We start from the raw sequence: 20,486 nt of genomic DNA, 5'->3' as shown, positions 1-20,486 counted from the left end.
AGACAGTACAATCAGTAAAGAAGGATTATAATTATAAAGATCTTGGACCCTCACTCTGCTCATATAGACCCTTTGGAATACTTCTACATTAGGAGGTATTTTCCAATTGCTCCTCTTCCCTTCTGCTTACTGGCAATGGGTAAATCAACTTGTAGTGATTTTTAACAGCGGAGAAATAAAAGGACTAACAAAGTGAAAGTAGAACCATACTAAAATATAACAGAAGCATTGGTGTGTGTAGGTAGCCCTGGTCTAGTTCTTAAGAGCACCTTAGTTACTCTTCTCACAACATCTATCCATCTGTTAGCCCCCAGCCTGATTTGGTAAACAGGTTGTACCTGTGTCAGCCCTGTAGAGAATGAAACTATGGGAGGTATATTAGCCAATTTCATAGGATCACAAGTTTAGAGCTAGAAGGGATCTCACAGGTCCCATTGTCCAGTACCTTCTTTTACAGATTATGCCCAGAGAGGCTAAGGTATTTGACTAAACTGCATAGAGAAAACAGGTAGCAGAGACAAGATTTAAACCCAGGTTTTCTGTCTCTAAATCCAGCTTATTTTCTACCTTGCCACATTGTTTCAGCTCAAGACCAAATATTAGCTGTGGTTTTAGTAATGGTTAGATCCACGCTAAAGAGAGCCATGTCAGCATCCAATACATGTTCTGAACGGAAGCAGTTCTGCTGAAATTATAGATAGCTAAGTTTGATCTTTCAGACAGAGAAGCAGTCATAAACTTGTGACTGACCACTGGTATTAAAGCAGAACTTCCACTTCTATCTCAATCAGCCTATCAGATTGTCTGACATCCTTTAGCCAGATGCACATCTAAATGGATAGTTCTAAAAGAAACAAGTGTGGAGAAAAAAGATGGACATTACAGATTTATTAATAATGTGCTTGTTAATCACATTAATTAAAGTAATATGGTCCTTGAAAGATCTCAAGTTGCATTTTGATGTATTCACATAGTGACTACTATAAACATTTGCCATTTCTACCTGATGTTCATTTCACAAAGTGTCAGTGTCTTCCATGTGAAAGTGTGCTGTGCTAAGGGAGAAGGAGAAGGCAGAAAAGAAATGGTCTTATAAGAGGTGGATTGTGCATTAGCCTTGTGCAGAAGAAAGGGTTTGTCCTTTTGTCCAACAACATTAATCAGTTCTGTACCTGCTGTCAGCTAGAGGCCCTAATTATAGTCATCTGACATGCCCATAGATAGCCTAGCTAGACAGTCCCTTGTTAATGATAGCTCAGAATAGGGATGTTTTCCTTTGGGGATGAAATTACAGCTTCTGAATCAGAGAAGAAAGGTTGTCAGAATTCAAAAGTCAAGATATTAGGTGTTTACTTGCACTTTCCCTTCAGTCATTGCAATCATGACTCCCCACAAATTTGATGATGCCTCTTCTAGGAAAGCTGTATGGAAGAGGTGCAACTGATGACAAGGGACCAGTACTTGGCTGGCTAAATGCCCTCGAAGCTTTTCAACAAATAAACCAGGTATGTCAACCATATCCCATTTTGCCAAGTGCACCTTGCTTCCTATCTGAGCAGTGAATAATCTTTCTCACTATAAAATTCCTAGTAAGGACTGAGTCCTTGGAGTTTGAAACACAATTCTAGGTATCAGCACTAACTCAGATGACTATGCTCCTCTCTCATTAACTTTGAGTTAAAGTTAATCTTTTACTGTGGCTCAGAACTGATAATACTAAAGAGCCAACAAGAGTGTAGCATACAATATTGAATTATAAGTCACAGAATATTCTTATGGTTCTAGTAATTTGCAAGAAATTGCTATGTACTATTTGGCATTGAATGAGTTACTTGGCTTTTTGGTGCCTTCTGCCAAATCAGTATTACTTGCTGTTGTGGTTTAGTTCATTTTTCAGTTATGTCTGGCTCCTTATGACCCCATTTAGGGTTTTTTGGGCAAAGATACTGAAGGGGTTGAGGAAACTGAAGCAAAAAGGGTTAACTGACTTGCCCAGGATCAAATAATTAATAAGTGTCTGAGACCAGATTTGTACAATTCAAGAAAATGAGTATTTCTGACTCCTTCCACTGCACCACCTAGCTGCCTAATATTATTTGCTACTACTTAGAGAATCATAGAATCCTAGGATGTTAGAACTGGAAGGAACTTTAAAGATCATCTTTTCTCATTCTTTTATTTATAAATGTGAAATCTAAGGCTCAAAGAAAATAAACTTACTAAGACTACATGCTTATTTATTGGAATAAATGGGACTAGAATACAAATCTCTTTATCTCCTTATTCAGATTTTTTTGTATCATTCATGTAGCTGGTATTGAAAATTTAAGCAAATAATTTTTGTGAGCTGTAGAATTTTAAACCTACTGGGAAATTTGGAGATCATGTAATTCTACTCCCTATTAAGATTAGGAAGCTGAGTCCTTGAGAAGTTAAGCAGCTTGACAAAGGAGAAGACTAAGTAAGGGTCCTCATTTTAGAATTACAGAATTTGAGAAAAAAGGATTTCAGTAGTCATATAGTCTAACTTATGAAAGAATGAAAGGAATTCCCATTGTTTTCACACAGAGCTTTTGGCTCTCTGCTGTTTATAATCATAAATTAAGTAAACCGAACCTGCAGAAGCCCTGTAGTAACTTCTTCTGTAATAAAAATATAAACCCATTAATTTGTCTGTTTTGAAGGCTAGTTATATGGGCATTGTATTTTCTTAAATTTAAGCATACTTGTAATATTTTGAGTGACAACTAAGATCAAAATAATGTTGTAAAGAATGTTAGTTCCTTGAAAACAAATATTATTTTCAAGTTTTTTTTTTTTTCCTCCGTATTTCTAGTATCTAGAATGATGCTTTGTTTATATTAGGTACTTAATAGAGGATTGGCCTAGTCAGAAAAATAATGCTCTACAGCTTTCTGACTTTTTCCTGCGTGTCTCACAAGATTTGTTGGTGAATTATTTGAAATTATGTGAAGCTATTATTAAAATTGTAAGGGACTACACACAAGTAAGGTGATGTTTCATAGTATTATTGATCTTTTTAGCAGCAAGTTTTTAGATAAATGCATGTTTAGCAAGGGGAGAGTTGTAAATTAAAGGAAGTAATTTTACCTATTTTTGACTGAATTAAGAGTGACTGATACTGCAAAGGACAAATCAGTTTACCATTTTTTTTTTTTTTTTAAAGAAATGAGTTGTATAAGGATAGCTTTGAAAACTTCAGGCTGAATTTGTATTTGTTTTGGAAAGGAAAGCAAGCTATACTTGCCGTTTCATGTGCAGACCTCTTCTGTTATATTGTATATATGTAGATGTTTATTTTGTTTGGTGTTTGTTAAATTCAGAATAAAAGAATATTTTTAAAAATACCATACAGGAAACATTTCTCTCTTGATTGAATTTATCAGGACAAGGATACATTTATAAGTAATTCTGGCACCAGTTGTGGATATGGTAACTATATTTTCTGAAACAAAATTGGGATATCATCTGAAAAAGATACTCTTTTTATAAATTTTGTACTATATTTAGTTTCTTCTTTTATTAACTCTCCTAGAAAATCTGATTTTTATGTCATTCTACAAGATCTCTTTTAAATATACAAAAGCAAAAATAAATAAATAAAAATAAATTTTAAAAAGGGGGAGGCTTTCATGTTAGGGGGCAGTTAGGTGGCGCAGTGGATAGAGCACCAGCCCTGAATTCAGGAGGACCCAAGTTCAAATCTGGTCTCAGACACTTAACACTTCCTAGCTGTGTGACCCTGGGCAAGTCACTTAACCCCAGTCGCAGGGAAAAAAAAAAAAAAATATATATATATATATACAAAAGCATGAGTTATAAAAATTTGTGGGTTTGAAACATATTTTTCTCTATAATGCTCTTAACACTGTAAAAATAGAAATTGGATAATTTACTAAGATTTCTTATTTTATTTCCAAAGGATATCCCAGTCAATGTCAAATTTTGTCTAGAAGGAATGGAGGAATCTGGTTCTGAAGGCCTGGATGACTTGATTTTCTCCAAGAAAGATACTTTCTTCAAAGACGTGGATTATGTTTGTATCTCTGACAACTACTGGTTAGGGAAAAAGAAGCCCTGTATTACATATGGCCTCAGAGGAATTTGCTACTTTTTTATAGAGGTAGGCTTCTGAGTTTCATTTTTTCTAACCCTTTGACCACCTCTCCTGTTTCCCCCATGTGATTAAGAAAAATGCATGTATTTGATATGATAGTGTCATGATTATAAATTTAACCAGTTTGTCCCTCTGGGCACACAACTATTGTACTGTACTCATGTCCTGGATATCTCTGTTGTACAGAGGCCAAGCTTTTGGCTGCATCAGCTATCCAAAACAGGAAGGAAACCATAGGTTAAAAAAGACATAGTTAATCATCTCTGACAACAAAAAAGAAAATAGCCTGAAAGCCAGAGGTTTTTTCCTAATGTAGGATAAAGGATGAAATTCACCAACATAGAGGCCAGCCTCATTCTCCCTGGCTGGAGACCCTCTGCTGCTGCGAGGGAAAATGGACAAGACATGCAGTAAAGAAAGGCAAAAAAGAAGCAGAGAAGAGCTTAGCAGGCAACTGAAGGAATGGCATACATAAGAATGGCAGCAGGGTCATGAATTCTCATCACTAAATTGGAACAAAAAAATTTCTTTATGAGTAAACAGAAAAAAGCAAGAACAACTTTTTGATATAAGAATAGCCATCCTGGGCATAAATTATCATAGCATAATATTGGAAAACTTTCTATCAGATGAATGTCTATTCTTAAATGATGCTAAATTGTCCAGAAAAGATCAAATTCTGTTTAACACATAAAGGTAGGAAAGCATATAATCTTAAATTTTCACCAAAAATCTATTATGTCATTTAAAGGCATAACAAAATTTCCCCAAAAAACATAAACTGATGTAGAACTGTTCATTTTCTATGCAGGGTAATTGAAGTGTTAGTATAAATCTTAGTATTGTCCCTTAGCAAATATAGACATCATATTTATGAAACTGAATCCCTCTGTCTGCCAGGGAAGTTGAAAAGTAAACAGAAGCGTCCTTGAATAATATTTAATGATATCTTTCAGATTTTTGTGTCTTTAGTTTTCAGGTCCCACTAAAGCTTCATAATTTGAGGAATTCATGACATTACACTGGGGAGAGCAGTTTTTATTCATGAACAAATATAGTTTCTACCCACCTTTTTAAAAGTTCCCCCACCAAGCATCAAAGTAAGAATATGCTTGTTTCAAATTAGGTGGAATCCTCTGACAAAGATCTTCATTCTGGTGTGTATGGTGGTTCGGTGCACGAAGCCATGTCAGATCTCATTGCTCTGATGGGTAAGCCCAGTGACCAAGGGATATTAATAAAATGTAACCAATCACTTATTTACATTGAAGTTGAAATTATTTTGACTAGAATAATCCATTTTAAACATTTCATTTTAAGTTTCTTAAATGTGGTAAATACTCAAGGAATATTTATTGTTTTGGAGGAAAAAGTTTTAAATGAAATACACCAGTGATTTATTTGTATACACTATTGAAAATTTGCCAAGAATGTGCTTACATGTGTACCTTGGTTCACCAAATTAGCTCAATTCAACTGTATTAAATTTCTTTTTTTTAATAATAGCTTTATAATTTTAAAATACATGCAAAGATAGTTTTCAACATTCACCCTTGCCAAAACCTTGTGTTCCGAATTTTACTCTTTCTCCCCCTCATTAGCCCCTTCCCCTAGATAGCAAGTAATCCAATATATGTTAAACATGTGCATTTCTTCTAACTATATTACATTTTCACATAATCTTAGTAAACTTTTATGCAGGCCTTTTATGGCTATTAAAAGTGAGGGTTTGCTATTGGAACAGCAGAGTAAGGAAACTTAGCTTATAGAACTACAAGTTATTTATCACTACCATGGTCTCTGTAAAACATAGAGTTTTCTTTTTTGAAAAAAGCCTGAAGTATATTGGACTCTTGTATTGTCATTTCTGTTGTTCTCTGTGCAGTGTTAACATCAAGACTCATTCTGGATTAACCATGTCACATCTTCTCTTAGTCCTTCAATACTGTGAATTCTTTTCCCCTCTCACTCTCTATTCTCTGAATAGAATGATTCCTAAGGATTTTTATAATAAATATATATTGTTGTATATAATGATTTATGCTGTATATATATATACATATATGTACATATGTGTATGTATATCGTGTGTATATATTCATACATACACACACACACACATACATACTTCAAAAAAACCTAACTTTATCCATGAAGGGTACTCTCTCCTCATGCAGGATACAAACCTTATCTACCTTAGGAGATGTTTTTATAAGTTGTTGTTACTTTTTAGTCATGTCTGATTCTTTATAATCACATTTAGGTTGTTTTTGTTTTGTTTTGTTTTGTTTTGTTTTTGGCAAAGATATTGGATCGGTTTGCCATCTCTTCCTCCAGTTTATTTTACAGTTGAGGAAACGAGGCAAACAGGATTAAATGAGTTGCCCAGGGTTTGAGGCCTGATTTGAAATCATCAAGAGTCTTTCTGATTCTAGCCTGGAACAGTATCCACTGTATCTCTCAGCTGCCCTCTTTTATAAGTTCCTGTGGTTAAAACTTTTATAATTTTTTTTTCTTGTACAGCATGATAATTGTGGATATATGTATAGAAGAATTGTACATGTTTAACATTTAACACATATTGCATTACTTGCCATCTAGGGGAAGGGATGGAGGGAAGGAAGGAGAAAAAAAAAATTGGAACAAGGTTATTTCAAGGGGAATGTTAAATTGATCTATGTATATGAAAATAAAGTTTCAATTTAAAAATTAAATTCAACTAAATTTTTAAAAAAGAAAAAAAAATGATAATAACTAAATGATCACTGAACCCAGGGGGAAAAAAAACACAACATCATTTGGTGATTATTTCTGGAACTCAGCTAGGCTAGACCATTTCTTACTATGTCATACTCAAGGTCTTTTCACCTTGGTTGGAGCTGTCCAGAGCTTGTGTTCCATTGATATAGTCTTTACAAATTCATATTTGCCTTTGTGCTACAGTGAGACATCAGAGAACTTAGAAAGTGATGTACTCAAGTCAGCAATTATTTATTACTTGTCTACAATGTGTCAGGCATTGTAGTATGGTATTGGATGTTCATGAAGAGTTTTTAATATTGTGTCATTTTTCTTCAGGCTGCTTGATAGACAAAAAGGGACACATTCTCATCCCTGGTATTAATGAAGCAGTGGCTCCTGTTACTGATGAGGAACTTTTGCTATATGAAAAGATTGACTTTGATTTGGAGGAATATGCAAAAGATGTGGGAGCAAAGACACTTCTACATGATTCAAAGGTATGGGTTCAGAGTACTGTGCTGAAACTTCTATCTTGTTGACACAAACTTAATCGTCCATCTGATCTTGAGACCTGACCTATGTTCATGAGTGCCAAAAAGCCAAGAGGGCTGGAAAAACAAACAGTTTTTATCTTGGGACTGTCTTGAGTCACAGGAGACAAACAGACAATGTATTTAATCAATTTCAGAATCCTTTATTAAGGGTTAAGAGACTTGGCACATGGCATAGTTTTCAGTAGCTTTTCACATAGCTCCACACAGTTTCATCTCACTGCCAGAACAAAGGTTAAAGTGTTAAGATATTTTTTGGAACCTGCTTCTGACACTGGTCAGATTATCATGAATAAGTCACTTAACCTCTGAGCTGTCAGTAATTCCAAGTTATTTGTACCTTGTGATCTACAGTATTGGAAGCAACTAATTCTAGATGTATTTAATTCATACTGATAAAGCAGAATTGAAGTAATCCATGATGGCTTAAAAATTGAAGTTCTAGCTTATTTCTGCTAACAGGTTGAACTCTTGGTTTATGGAGCTTTTATCCCATTTTAATAAATATTTTTTTTGTTTCTTATCAGAATTTTATTTTCTCTTGCCCTACTGATCTGCAATTTTTGCTTTAGATTGGGTGCTTGCTTTAGAGTCACATCAAATCCTTATAGAAACAGGGAGCCTTGAGTCCTTTTTTTTTTTTTTTTAAGGCCAAGACCAGAGGATCTCTTTCTGCCTCCAGAATATTAACCTTTTAGTTTTTTCTTTTTTAAAAGTAGGTTGCTATGATAACATTTTTAAAAATAACACTGTGGGTTAATAGAAATAGCAAAGAATCAAACAACAAAAAAGCAAGTTATGTAAAATAGAAAATATTTTACCTTCTCACACACTGGGTAGAGCAGCATGCATTCTTAGAGGGAGAACTTGATTTTACTAACTGACCATAAGAAAAATAAGGCGCTCTCTTTTCTTTAGATTTATTCTAATAATTAGAAAAATTTTTTAAAAAGACAAAAAGACTCTTTTGATCTTTTATTTCTTGACTACCACCAAAAAAAAAAAAAAATCATGTAATGAAATAAAGGGTTTCTTTGTTCTTTTTTTCTTCTTCTTTTTTTTAAAATAAAACTTGAAAGTATAAAATGCTACTCTTTCAAAAATGCTTTTTTCTGCACTACTGTACAAGGGTGTACAGTAAAAGTATCTCCTCTATCTACAAATTTCTATCTATACTCTATCTACAATTTTCTTACATGTATTCAAGAAATAAGCAAAGCATGGCTTTTATATCCTTAATGATTTTTCTATACAGGGAAGTTTCTTCTGAACAGTTTCTCCAGTAATGTGATACATAATTCAAATAATCTCGTTGCCTGCAATCTTTTAAGGAGGTGTAAAATGCAGGCTTGGTAATTTTAACTCAGATTTTTGTTTTCTTTTTTAAAAAATAGTGTTGCAGTTTTATTATTTCCATTAGTTTTCAAAATTCCTTGTTAATTTTTCTTTTCTTTCATTGCATTCCTTTGGCAGGCAACATAAAAAAAAGTTTCAATTTCTGCCCTTTGAGAGTATTGTAGTGACTAAATAGCATGTCAGATTGTAAATACTTTTTGAAATCACTTCTCCAATGACATCCCTTACCAGAGGTATATCCATGATGCATGATTGCACAGTACATTGAGAGACAGAGAGACAGAGTGAGAGAGAGGAAAAGGAAGAGAGAGACAGAGACTGGGGGAAGGAGGGGAGAGAAAGAGAGGGAGATGGAGACAGAGAGACACAGAGAGACAAAGATGGATGATGATTGTTTTATTCCTATCCAATACAGATTCTAAAACCACTGTCATCCAAATTGGTGTGGTGGTGGTGGGGAAATGGGAGAAAGTGAAGTGGAGGACAACAATTTCTTTGTCTTTTGTTTAGTTACATAGTAAGACAAATGGAAAAGTACTTCAGCTCACTGCACTGATGGCAGGCAAGCAAAGGAGATTACCAGTTCACTGATCATCAGGCAGGCATAATCAGGTCATCATTAGATAGAATTCAGAGGTCACAAGGTCATAGGTTAGTTGCTGATAACAGTTTGGTCTGTGGTCATAATCCTTTAATAAGGAGGGACACACATATCATGTGTCTTCAAACTTTAGGAGTCACTGTACCAAATACACTACTGGATTCAATAGGACACTCAAGCATTTGCATAGCTGGTGCCAGTGTGTAAGGGCATATAAATTAAACCAGCCTCAGGTCCTGGAGGAAGTTGGATGAGGAGTTCTATCGGGCAGGACGATAGCCTGTGTTTGTCTGATCAAAAGCAGCATGGTAGGGCCAGCTGGCGTAGTAGTGCACAGGGCAGCTGGTTGGAGAACAGGTGCAGGCCCATAACTTTCTCGTTTCTAATGTTTGTCTCTCAGCTTCTTTAAAGGCAAACTGACCTAGTCTAGAATCTTTGCATTTATAATAATAGAAAGAACTTTGATAATAAAAATATTTCAAAGCCAACAGACTATTTCAAAATAAATCATAGAGACAATGTGGCATTGTAGATACTGGCTTGAAAGTTAGGAGCCCTGGGTTTTAATCCCAATCATATAACTTTGGAAATATCAACCATTCTAGTTCAGCTGTCTAACTCTAATATGAAAGGGTTGGCTTACATGATTTCTAAGCTATATTCTAAGACTAAAATTTAATGACTTTGCAAAGATTTAGTTTTGTTTAATCAATACAATGATTTTCTATTAGACTGAGACTGCTATATATTTCAGATATGAAATCTGTCAATGCCAACATAAAATTTCTATTCCATGATGCCAATTTTTTTTTCTTTTTTTGCATAGCTGGTTAAGTGAGATACTCTGATAATAAGAGTATCTCTTTTTTTTTTTTTCAAGAATCTCTCAAATCCACTAGAGATAGTTTTATTAATCTGTTTTCACTAATAAAGAGAAATTGAAACATTAAGTAATTGTCATTTACTGATGAACATTCTGTGAGCCAGTAGCTTGTAGTGAATTATGTCAAAGGCTCCTGTATCTCAAAAAAGCATTAATTCTTCCCTTCTCCCTACTCTTTAATCCCACCATTCCCCAAAAGTGCATACATGAAACTAGTAGTATTAATTTTCTCATTTTGGAAATGAAGAAAGAAGATTTTTACTGGTAAAACTGTTACCACACTTAACCTTTAATGTTTTCTAAATGCTAGGCATGATGATAATTATTTCCTTTAGTTTAATAAAAATTTGGCATTGCATCTTGAAAAATCAAGGAATAAAGCCCAGGCTGATGGTGCTTAGCTCATGGTCCCTTCTCTCTGCTACCCCTTCTTCAGAACTTCAACTTGTTTTTGATTATAGCATTGCTGAATCAGAAGGGGCTGAGTCTCACCCCCATTGAATACAGTCTTCAAATAGAGGCTTGATGGGGGTGAGTGTTTTTTTAAAACCTGTTATGACAAAAACTTTCTGAGTACACCTTGAAGCAATCTGTTCCCATTTTGGATAGCTGCAATTAAGAATTTTTTCCTTATGTAAGACTAAAAGTCTGTAGTGGCCTAGTTTCCCATTAAATCTTATTCTATCTGTTGGGGCAAAAAAAAAACAGTTGTCAGCCCTCCTTTACGTGACACTCTTTAGTATTCTGAATATTTAATCTTGTTTTTCCTGAATCTTTTTTTCCTCAAGTTTCTCCAGTTGATCTTTATATGGTTAGGTTTATAAATTATTTTGCCACCATTGTTATCTCCTCTGGATATGTACCAGAAATGTATTGGATGCATCATTTCTTTAGGATCAGGAACTCTTGATCTAAGATGCTTCTTCTACTAATGCAATTCAGCCTTCTATACACACATACACACACATGCTTTTTTCCTTGTAATCTTATAGGATTGCAGCATTTAGAGTTGAAAGGAATCATAAGAGATCAAGTCAAATGCTCCTCATTTTAGAGATTAAAAAAAAAATAATACTCTTAGGATGTAGTGACTAGTTCAAAGTATTACAGTAGGAATAAACTCCAGAACTAGGTTTTGAACTCAGGTTCTCTGAATTTACCTCCTTGGTTCTTCCCATTCTCATGCTACATTGCCATTTTTCACTAGATATTTATTTAATATTTATAAAATAACACAGAGTGACACAAGCAAATGAAGAACAAAGTACACGGTAACCACAAATCTAAAAGAAGTATGACCAGAGAAAGCTCATTGGGAGCTCAATATAAATATGACACACTATGTACATAATTGAATTTCATTTATGGTAATATAAATAGCTGTCAATTATTTGGTTTTGTTGATGATTAGGATCCACCTAACGTGATCTCACTGATGTAAGCTATTCTCAGATGAGGGAAACCCCCTTTTACCCATGCTATTTAGCACCTTCTGTACTTTATAAATTTGACTTGCCCAAAGTTACATGGCCAGTTTGTGTCAGGGATGATACTTGAACCCAGGACATCCTAGCTTTTAAACTTCTGCTATATCCATTATACCAAACTACCTTTTCTATTGATTAATTTATTGATTTATTGGGGGGGGGAACCTCAATCTCATTTCAGCAATGTATATTCAGACTAAAATATATGTTTCCAAACTCTAATACTTCAAAAGATTTGTGATTTTTTTTTTCCTTCACTTTGTGTTCTGCCTTCATCTAGGGCAGATCACCCCTGTCACATCTTATTAGATGGGGTTCATGAGTTAAAAAAATTCATCACTTGGTACCCAACATTATGGTGAACTACCTCTCTAGATTTAGGGTAGTCCACTAATGATAAATTCAAAGTACACAACTGAGTTTATAATTTTCCTTCTCCACTTGGTAGATCCTGCTAGAGCTTATGTTTTCTTGTCAGAGCCCACAAGAATTCAGTTACCTCCACACTTCAATAAGACAGTGTGATTTAGTAGAATATAGGTAGGTATATTGTCTGGCATAACATATTTTATTAAACTATAGGATATACAGTAACTATATGACCCTTGGTAATGCTGTCTATAAATCTGTCTCCAGAGTCATATGGCAGTCATAGATGGCACTGAATTCAGATTTGCCACCAAGTGAAACAAGGCTCATTGCACCAATCAAGTATTTGATTTTTCATTTCCAATCTCTAGAAGCAAGTGACTGGCTTTTCTTAGCATTTGCAATTATTTGAAACCTAAGCAAGAAATTGTGTTACTTTCTTTAATTAACCCTATTAGGGATGTTTTTCTCTTACAGGAAAAAATTTTAATGCACAGATGGAGATTCCCATCCCTCTCTCTCCATGGAATTGAAGGAGCCTTCTCTGGAACAGGAGCTAAAACTGTGATTCCTAGGAAAGTGACTGGGAAGTTCTCGATAAGATTGGTGCCAAATATGGTTCCTGAGATTGTCGAAAAACAGGTATTTTGGAATGAAATCCACTGTGTAATAATATGGTTGTCCAACTTTCTGATAGTCAGAATTCCAATTTATAATTTGCCAATGTATTTTCCTTTAAACCTAAGCTTTCAGGGTCTCAATCTTTAATTTCCTCAAACTCAGTTATTAGAAATTAATTGGGAACATGTCATGAATACTGAAATGAACGAGTAAATAAATAATAGTTATAAACTACCAAGAGTGAGCACAATATTTATGTACTGTATAAAATGAAAAGTTATCAAAAATAACCAATATAAATGTGTTCTTATATGTAAAGTACATTCAAATAATTGCTCACCGTTCAGTCAGTACGTTTGGACTTAAATTTATGAAATGTAGCTTCTCCTTGTGTCGCTGAAATGAACCTAGGTTTGTGGTGAAGCTTTAAAGTTCCCAAATACATATTCTGCTGTAACACATTTTATGTTTGGTGAAGACAAACATGTCAATAGTGAAATTACATTATAAGAAAAGCAAAAGTTTTATAAATTCTCCTTGGTGGAAAGTGAAGCCAAAAGATTTGTGATCATTGGTTTCCTATTCAGACAATTTTGGAAGACGGTAATCACCAGTTCTTTTCTAGTTATTTATGTTAAATAGATGACATATAAGTCTTGTGAGAAGTATGGTTATTGGAGACGTGAATATGCTTAGAACTATTGACGTCATTAGCCGTCAGGGCCACTGAGCATCTGTAGCACTTAACATCTGGTAAATGCTTAGTAATCACCTACACCCTTTTAGATTATCTGGAAATCTTAGTTTAAATTAAGTGAGAATTTTGGCTTGAGTTTACCATAAAAATGAGAATAAAGGAACATTACATTTTTGCCCTAATTTAAGATTCACATCATCATTTAAATTATGAAAACTAATATAATTTTATGTCAATACAGTCATCCATTCCTGTTTTGCCTTTTAGTGAAATAAACTTAATAATTTAGTGACATTCATTTATTACTGAAATCTGTGAAGAACAATATTAAGCAGGCTAGTCAAAGCCCGATCTTAATTGTTAATCCTAGTTGATGTCAAGTTTATGGTTAACTGTTCATTTTTTTGTTTATGTGTGCAAAAGGTTATAAGTTACTTGAATGCAAAGTTTACTGAGTTGAAGAGCCCCAACAAGTTCAAGGCATACATGGGCCATGGTGGAAAACCCTGGGTGTCTGACTTCAATCATCCTCATTACTTGGCTGGGAGAAAAGCCTTGAAAAGAGGTCAGAAACATTTCCTCACAATCTGTCCGTGACTAATTCCTGAGCTTGTGGACTCACAGCATCTCAGGCCAGCAGTGGAATAGAATGGTGTGATTTTTTTTTTTTTTTAAATTTAGAGAAGGAATTGTCCATAGCACACCTAGAATCAAGTCCAATATACTGACTTTTTGATTTAGTCATTCCTCTGTGTGTGTGTGTGTGTGTGTGTGTGTGTGTGTGTGTATATTTACTCCCCTCCCCCACAGAGATCTGTGCTTTCATTGGGAGGGAGCTCCCACTGAGGAGATTCCTTCTAGCAATGCAGATCTGCAGCTTATGGTTTTAGAGCATTATTTGGAACACTAAGATGTTATAACTTGCCCATAGTCACATTTATAGCATACTATATGTTCTAGGCAGAACTTGAACCCCAGATTTTCCTAACTCAAAAGCCAGCTTTCTATCTACAGTGCTACAGTAAGGTAACCAAGTGTTATATTACAATGTTCTTTCTTTTATGTTTTGAAAAATTCATGCTATCTACAGCATGGCAACTCCTTCCAGTAATACAAATGGTTTTTATTGATTTTTTTTTTTTAAAAGGGTTTCCTCTGATTTTAAATTCATCCTAGCCTTCACAAGATCATTCTCTTGGTCCCTGGTATTCAGTGTCCTTAGCCAGGAAATTGTATATATATACATTCTTATGTAATTGATTTACCAGTCACCGCTTAAGGTGTTTGCCATCCCCTATCCCTCAAACCACAAATTTACCTCTGAGAGATCCAAACTTCACTGTTTTCTTTTCTTTTAAAAAAAATAGCCTTTTAACTTTTTTCCACATGCCTTTCAGTTTTTGGTGTTGAACCAGATTTGACCAGAGAAGGAGGCAGTATTCCTGTGACTTTGACCTTCCAGGAGGCCACAGGTAAAAATGTAATGCTGCTGCCTGTCGGAGCTGCAGATGATGGTGCTCATTCACAGAATGAAAAACTCAACAGGTAAGTCTGAAGGGTCTTAAAAACAGCTGGTTGTCTCTTTCAGTCTAAAGTTAGATGTCTTTCTGCACAATAAGCCAGTGGTATAGCCTTAGAAAAATCTATACATCTGCCTATTTATCCAAATCCTTTGGGTAGATATTTGCTCTTAAGCCGGGGCTGGAACTAACAGTGTTAGTCTAAATAGAATTAAATAAATATACTTTTCCAAAAAGCCTAAATTGATTTAAAATCATTTCTTATTATCATGGAGTTCCATAAGTTCTAGAAACTTCTAAGTAATCTCAAAGATTAAAATTGATACATTGATATATGTGACAAGCCCATATGGAGGACCTTTTTTTTCATTCATTTGCCCTTTGCTGTACAATTTTTGAATTGTAGAAAAAAAGCAAAATAACTAATTCTAGCAAGCTAAAATTGCTTCCTACCCCTTCTTTCTTTCTTACTCTATATTGGGTGATAAAACTAGTGAAGTGATTGGTGAAGCAGATTTGATTTAATGAAGAAGAGAAAGAAATTGTTTTTTAAAATATAGGGCTTATCCTAGGCTTGGTTGCTTGCTTGCTTTTTTCTTTTTTTTCTTTCATTCTTCCTTTTTTTTTCCCTTCATACCTTTCTTTTTTCATTCTTCCCCCCTTCCTCCCCCCTCTCCCTCCCCCCCTCTCCCTCTTCCCCCCCTCTCTTTCCATCCCTCTCCTCCTTCCCCTTCTCCCCCCTCCCCTATCCCTTTCCCTCCCTCTCCTTCCCCCCCTTCTCTCTTTCTCTTTCTCTCTTTTCCTGCCTCTTATAACTGCCAGTTATCAAAAGGCTCTTGATTGTGTTTTCATGTATTATCAGCATATTTGGAATGTTTTGATGATCTTAGGAGTAAAATGTTCGGCACAGATGGATGTTTAATGTTATGACACTAGCAAACTTGATAATTCTCTCTTATTTTTCTTTAGGTATAATTACATAGAAGGGACCAAAATGCTGGGTGCATACCTATATGAAGTGTCTCAACTGAATTGAGCCATATACTTTATTCCCCACTTTGAAGAGTGACATCAAAAGTTGGTTAATCTATTCATTGGGCTGTTTTTCATTAGGAAGCCTCTTATTTTTCTTTTTTCCTTCCATAAAAATAAGCAGCTACAAAAGCTTTGAATATCTGCTACTACTATAGATACTGTACTCACTCCTCTGTTTTATAAAAATGGAACCACTTGGAGACACAAGACTGTAAAATATTTATATTTGATCCCCAAGCTCTGACAAAGCAGTCTGAATTTACATGTTCTTATCTGGGCTGTTTCTGAAGTTGCTACAAAATCACTTTTTTTTTTTTTTTTTTTTTAATGAATATTCCATCAAAAACATGTTCTTAACCTCTTCTGCATCATGGACTTTTTGAGTAGTCTGCTGAAGAAAAGTAATGTTTTGTTTTCTACAGTCATAACTGAAGAAAATGATAACTCTCATTTAGAGGTTAGTGAAAAATAAGATTTTTTTTCCCCCATACAAATTCGCAGATCCTCTAAAATCGATTTTTGAGTTCCAGATTAAGAATCCCCAATCTAAAAAAATTGTCTGCTCAAAGAAATGTTATTTAATTGGTAGGCTATCTTCAATAATAGGACTTGATATTTTGAAGAGTAGGTTGTTGTATAATTCCTTGTTCATGCATCTTTTTTTTAAACTGATTCATCTAATGTATTTTAAAATAAGGAATATATTGAAGGTTATGAATGAAATGAAGATGGTCACTTTGGCTTTTGTTAATATCTCATTCTTTGAGGCACTGCACTGTGTCATTAATTCTCCTTTAAAATTTTGGCAAACTGGACTTTACTGTCCTTAGAAAATGCACAAAATCTGTTGAACTTAATCAGAACAATTTCTTTCATGTATATGCTATTAAATAAAAATTTTAAATGAAGCCTCATAACTTGTTCTGGAGCATTCACTGAAATAATGCTGCAACTCATGTGCTAGAATTGGAGAGATGATTTTTCATCTCTCACGATGAATTATTTTTTTTGCTTTCATCAACAGTGTGTGGTGCTAAGGATGGGCATAGGAACACAAAGCCTAACAAGTCCCTTTTGATACATACTGACAGTATGACAGTATTAGTAAACCTTTCACGGCCTCCAAATAACTTCACAAGACAATTGTATAAAACAGTTGTGTATCTGTTTTATTCATTTCTGCTCTGGGACTATACACCCATGGAATTAAATGTGCAGACTTTCCCCAAACCCTAGTCCCATTTGAGTGCTCAATGGGCATCCTTAAAGAAAGAGCTTACTATGTGCCTCCTTATTCCCTAAAGAGTCAGTAAAGTGATAGGTTTAGTTAAGCAGTGTTACTCAATGAATTCTTTTAATTTGAAGAACCTGTTCAGTGAAGCCTTTCTTGACACAGACAATGAGGGAACTCTGGGTGAGGTATAAGACCCTTCAGCCCAGAGGGAACCTGCTAACAATGTCTGGTTGGGCTCCCCATCTCCCCTAAGGGCTCTCGGCCTTCCTGTAAAGTCAGCAGGTGCTGAAATTGAAGCAGAGTGATACCAGGTGGCAAACTATGTACAATAGCAAGTTGTTTATATGGTCCCTCCTACACAGTATGTACTTAGCACATGTGCAATGTTGTTTTGGTTATATAAGAGTATGAGGGTACATAAGAATGAAAGAACTAGGAATAAATGGACTCCATACTTCCACCACCCTCAAGAGTCTCACCTCATCACTTCTCCACTAAGACGGTGATTAAAATATACCTAGCATGGGAGCTCTAGAAAGCAGAACACAATGCTTTCTTTTTGCCATTAAGATCTAATAATGTTGGAGCTAACATCACCTACTATGAAGACAAAGCTCAGATTACTTTATTTGGTTATTTGGGAAGTTCAATTCATTTATAGGAGGGATAGAATAAGAGATTCAATTTAATATGAGTAAAATTGGTCCTGTTTAATGCATGTCATGATCTCCATGTCAAAAGAATTGGGGGAAGTAAAATAAGCTGGACCCTTTTGTCATCCTAGTACAATATTACCTTCTGTGAGAGAATAAATGTTGAGGGTCAGGACAGAATTTTTTCCAAACTGCTTTAGTACATAAGTTATGGTATCTTCCTGTTTTATTCAAGAACTTTGTGTCCACTAGTTGTTACCAATAAATTTCACAGAATCACAAACAGAATTGAGAGGAGAATAAAGGGATGCATTAAAAAAAAAAAGAAAGAAAGAAAGAAAGAAAACAACCTTACAAGATCCTCTTGAGTTGTGAAATAAATTTCTTATCTTAAGCAATAAAATGGTCATGGGAAAATGTTTAATTGTTTTTGTTTTTGTTTTTTAATTTAATTTAATTTTTTAATTTTTAAAATTAATTTTATAATTATAAAAAATTTTGACAGTATATATGCATGAGTAATTTTTTTTATAATATTATCCCTTGTATTCATTTTTCCAAATTTTCCCCTCCCTCCCTCTACTCCCTCCCCAAGATGACAGGCAATCCCACACAGAAAATATTTAATTGTTAAAATGAAAATTGTCTTAAGAACTACTGGAAAATCCAGACATGAGAGAATTAATAGGGTGAGATTTTTCTAGACATGTAACATTAAAATCGAATGAAAACTACCCTTTATGCAAACTATTTTAAAAACTTCTGATCCCAAGGGTAGGAGTAAACTGTGAAGACTCTTAAGGTGAACAATTCAGTCAGACTTTGCAGGAAAGCTTTCATGAAAAACGGATGTCTGTCAGTGCCATCTGCTGGCCAGAAAGTTGCAAGAAATAATACTAGACGAAGAAAATGAAAACAAAATGTTTTCTTGTGTTCTCTAGATTTCAAGTTGGAAAAGACCATAGATATTTTCTAAATATCATTCTGATCACTTGACTACTACTTAAAATTTTTACTTTCAGTTGAATAAGGGACTTTTACAGTAATGGAACAACTACAGAACTTGTAAGTACTGGGTAGTGTGATTCAAGATCATCAAAATTCTTGGGATTTTTAAGTGAATTGCAAATTCTAAAATGGCTGAAAGAAAAGCTATTGTGCCAAAAGACTATTAATACAAGTGTAACAAGTAGCGTTGGTGCTATTTAGCAGAGTTTGGGAGGTTTAGGCTGGAAAAGGAACAAGGAAGAGGTGCTCTCCTGACTCCCCTTCACCACAGGCAGATAGTGAAGAATTTTTCAGGTACCACAGCTTTCTCTTCATTGAGTAAGGAAGTATAATCTTGGTTCATATCTCTACTCTGTCCTTTCCTGTCATAAGCTAAGATTTTCCTAACATAAAAATCATCCCATCAGCCTCATTGCTGACTCCTAGCATAGCAAATGTACAATTTATGGAAGTTATTAATAAGGCAAAACCCTAAGATTCTCAATAAGCTCAGCCTCTACCACCCAAGGAAAAAACCACTATCATTCTAGATGAATGAATAATTGTCTGGCTATGTCTGTGCATACAAAGCACTCCCTGTCATCCTACATTGCATTCTCCCCGGAACTAAGATAAACAAATATGATCACATAACCAATAGAGGTAAGAAAGAGAAAAGGCTCAAGGGAATCCAAAATAGTACGTAGGAAGTACTTTCCAGGTAGAAGGCTTAGGACCAGGGACCAGGCCCTCTTGGTGAGATCTCAGAGCAAACACTGTCAGCTGAATCAGCGCATTGTAGCAACACATTCTGAAGAGCAGGGTCCGGGCCTCTGCGGGTAAAGGAATAAGCATCTGCCAAACGCTGTGCTAAGCCCATCCTATACTCGTATAGTCTCATCTGATCCTCACAGTACCCCTGCAAAGGGTCTGTTATTAGCTCATTTCACAGTTGGGGAAATTGGGCAAGCCCTTTGAGTGACTTACCCGGTCTACCGGGCTCCTATTCTAACCCTTCTGGCCGGGTCTCACAGATGACCAGAGAGACCCTTAATCCTCTCCCACCCACATCATTCCATGTTCACTGGGCTCAGTGATCCTGCCAGCCCGAGCAGCTGCAGCCATTACCACCAGCTCTGAGTGTGGCGCTCACAGAAGGCCAGTGTTGGGAATGATGAGCTCATAGTCCCCTGCACTCTGCCCTCTCAGACCGCAGCTGAGACAGGCCTTTCCCAGGGCATCCTTTTGTGGGCACTTACCAGTCGGTGCAGGCCCACTGGAGGTGATCAGAATGGGAGAGGTAATAACTATCCAGGCATGATCTGTCCCAGGATCGAGGTTTGCCAGTTCTAGCTATCAAGTGTTGGAAGAAGAGTCCCAGGAAAGGGAGCTAGAGCCAATAGGTGGAAGCTACAGAGACAAAGATTCAGGTCAACAAAAGGAATAGGAATAGAGACTCTAACCATGACATTTTCTGTGTAGAGATTCCCAGAGAAAACAAGTGACACAATACATTCCTAGATTGCAAGGCCTGGAGTGAAAAAGGTTCTCGATTCACTTAATTTGCCTCTGTTTCCTTGACCATAAAAAGAAATAATAATAGCACCTGCCC

General features: G+C 35.4%; 1 protein-coding gene across 2 annotated transcripts in view; it reads left to right on the top strand.

The window, feature by feature from the left end:
• The window catches only part of CNDP2 (carnosine dipeptidase 2), a 36,683-nt gene extending 19,769 nt beyond the window's left edge, over nt 1–16,914 (top strand). For both annotated transcript variants that reach the window (XM_074273882.1, XM_074273889.1), the window contains exons 5-12: nt 1,417–1,505; nt 3,944–4,144; nt 5,265–5,349; nt 7,217–7,377; nt 12,605–12,769; nt 13,869–14,010; nt 14,843–14,990; nt 15,935–16,914. In XM_074273882.1, the coding sequence (XP_074129983.1) occupies nt 1,417–1,505; nt 3,944–4,144; nt 5,265–5,349; nt 7,217–7,377; nt 12,605–12,769; nt 13,869–14,010; nt 14,843–14,990; nt 15,935–16,001 (1,058 nt within the window). In that variant the 3' untranslated portion in view covers nt 16,002–16,914. The remainder of the gene's footprint in view (nt 1–1,416; nt 1,506–3,943; nt 4,145–5,264; nt 5,350–7,216; nt 7,378–12,604; nt 12,770–13,868; nt 14,011–14,842; nt 14,991–15,934) is intronic.
• The last annotated feature ends 3,572 nt before the right edge of the window (nt 16,915–20,486 follow it).

This window comes from Sminthopsis crassicaudata, chromosome 1, assembly GCF_048593235.1.
Source record: "Sminthopsis crassicaudata isolate SCR6 chromosome 1, ASM4859323v1, whole genome shotgun sequence".
Classification (NCBI taxonomy): Eukaryota; Metazoa; Chordata; class Mammalia; order Dasyuromorphia; family Dasyuridae; genus Sminthopsis; species Sminthopsis crassicaudata.
This window is presented reverse-complemented; position numbering and strand designations above follow the sequence as displayed.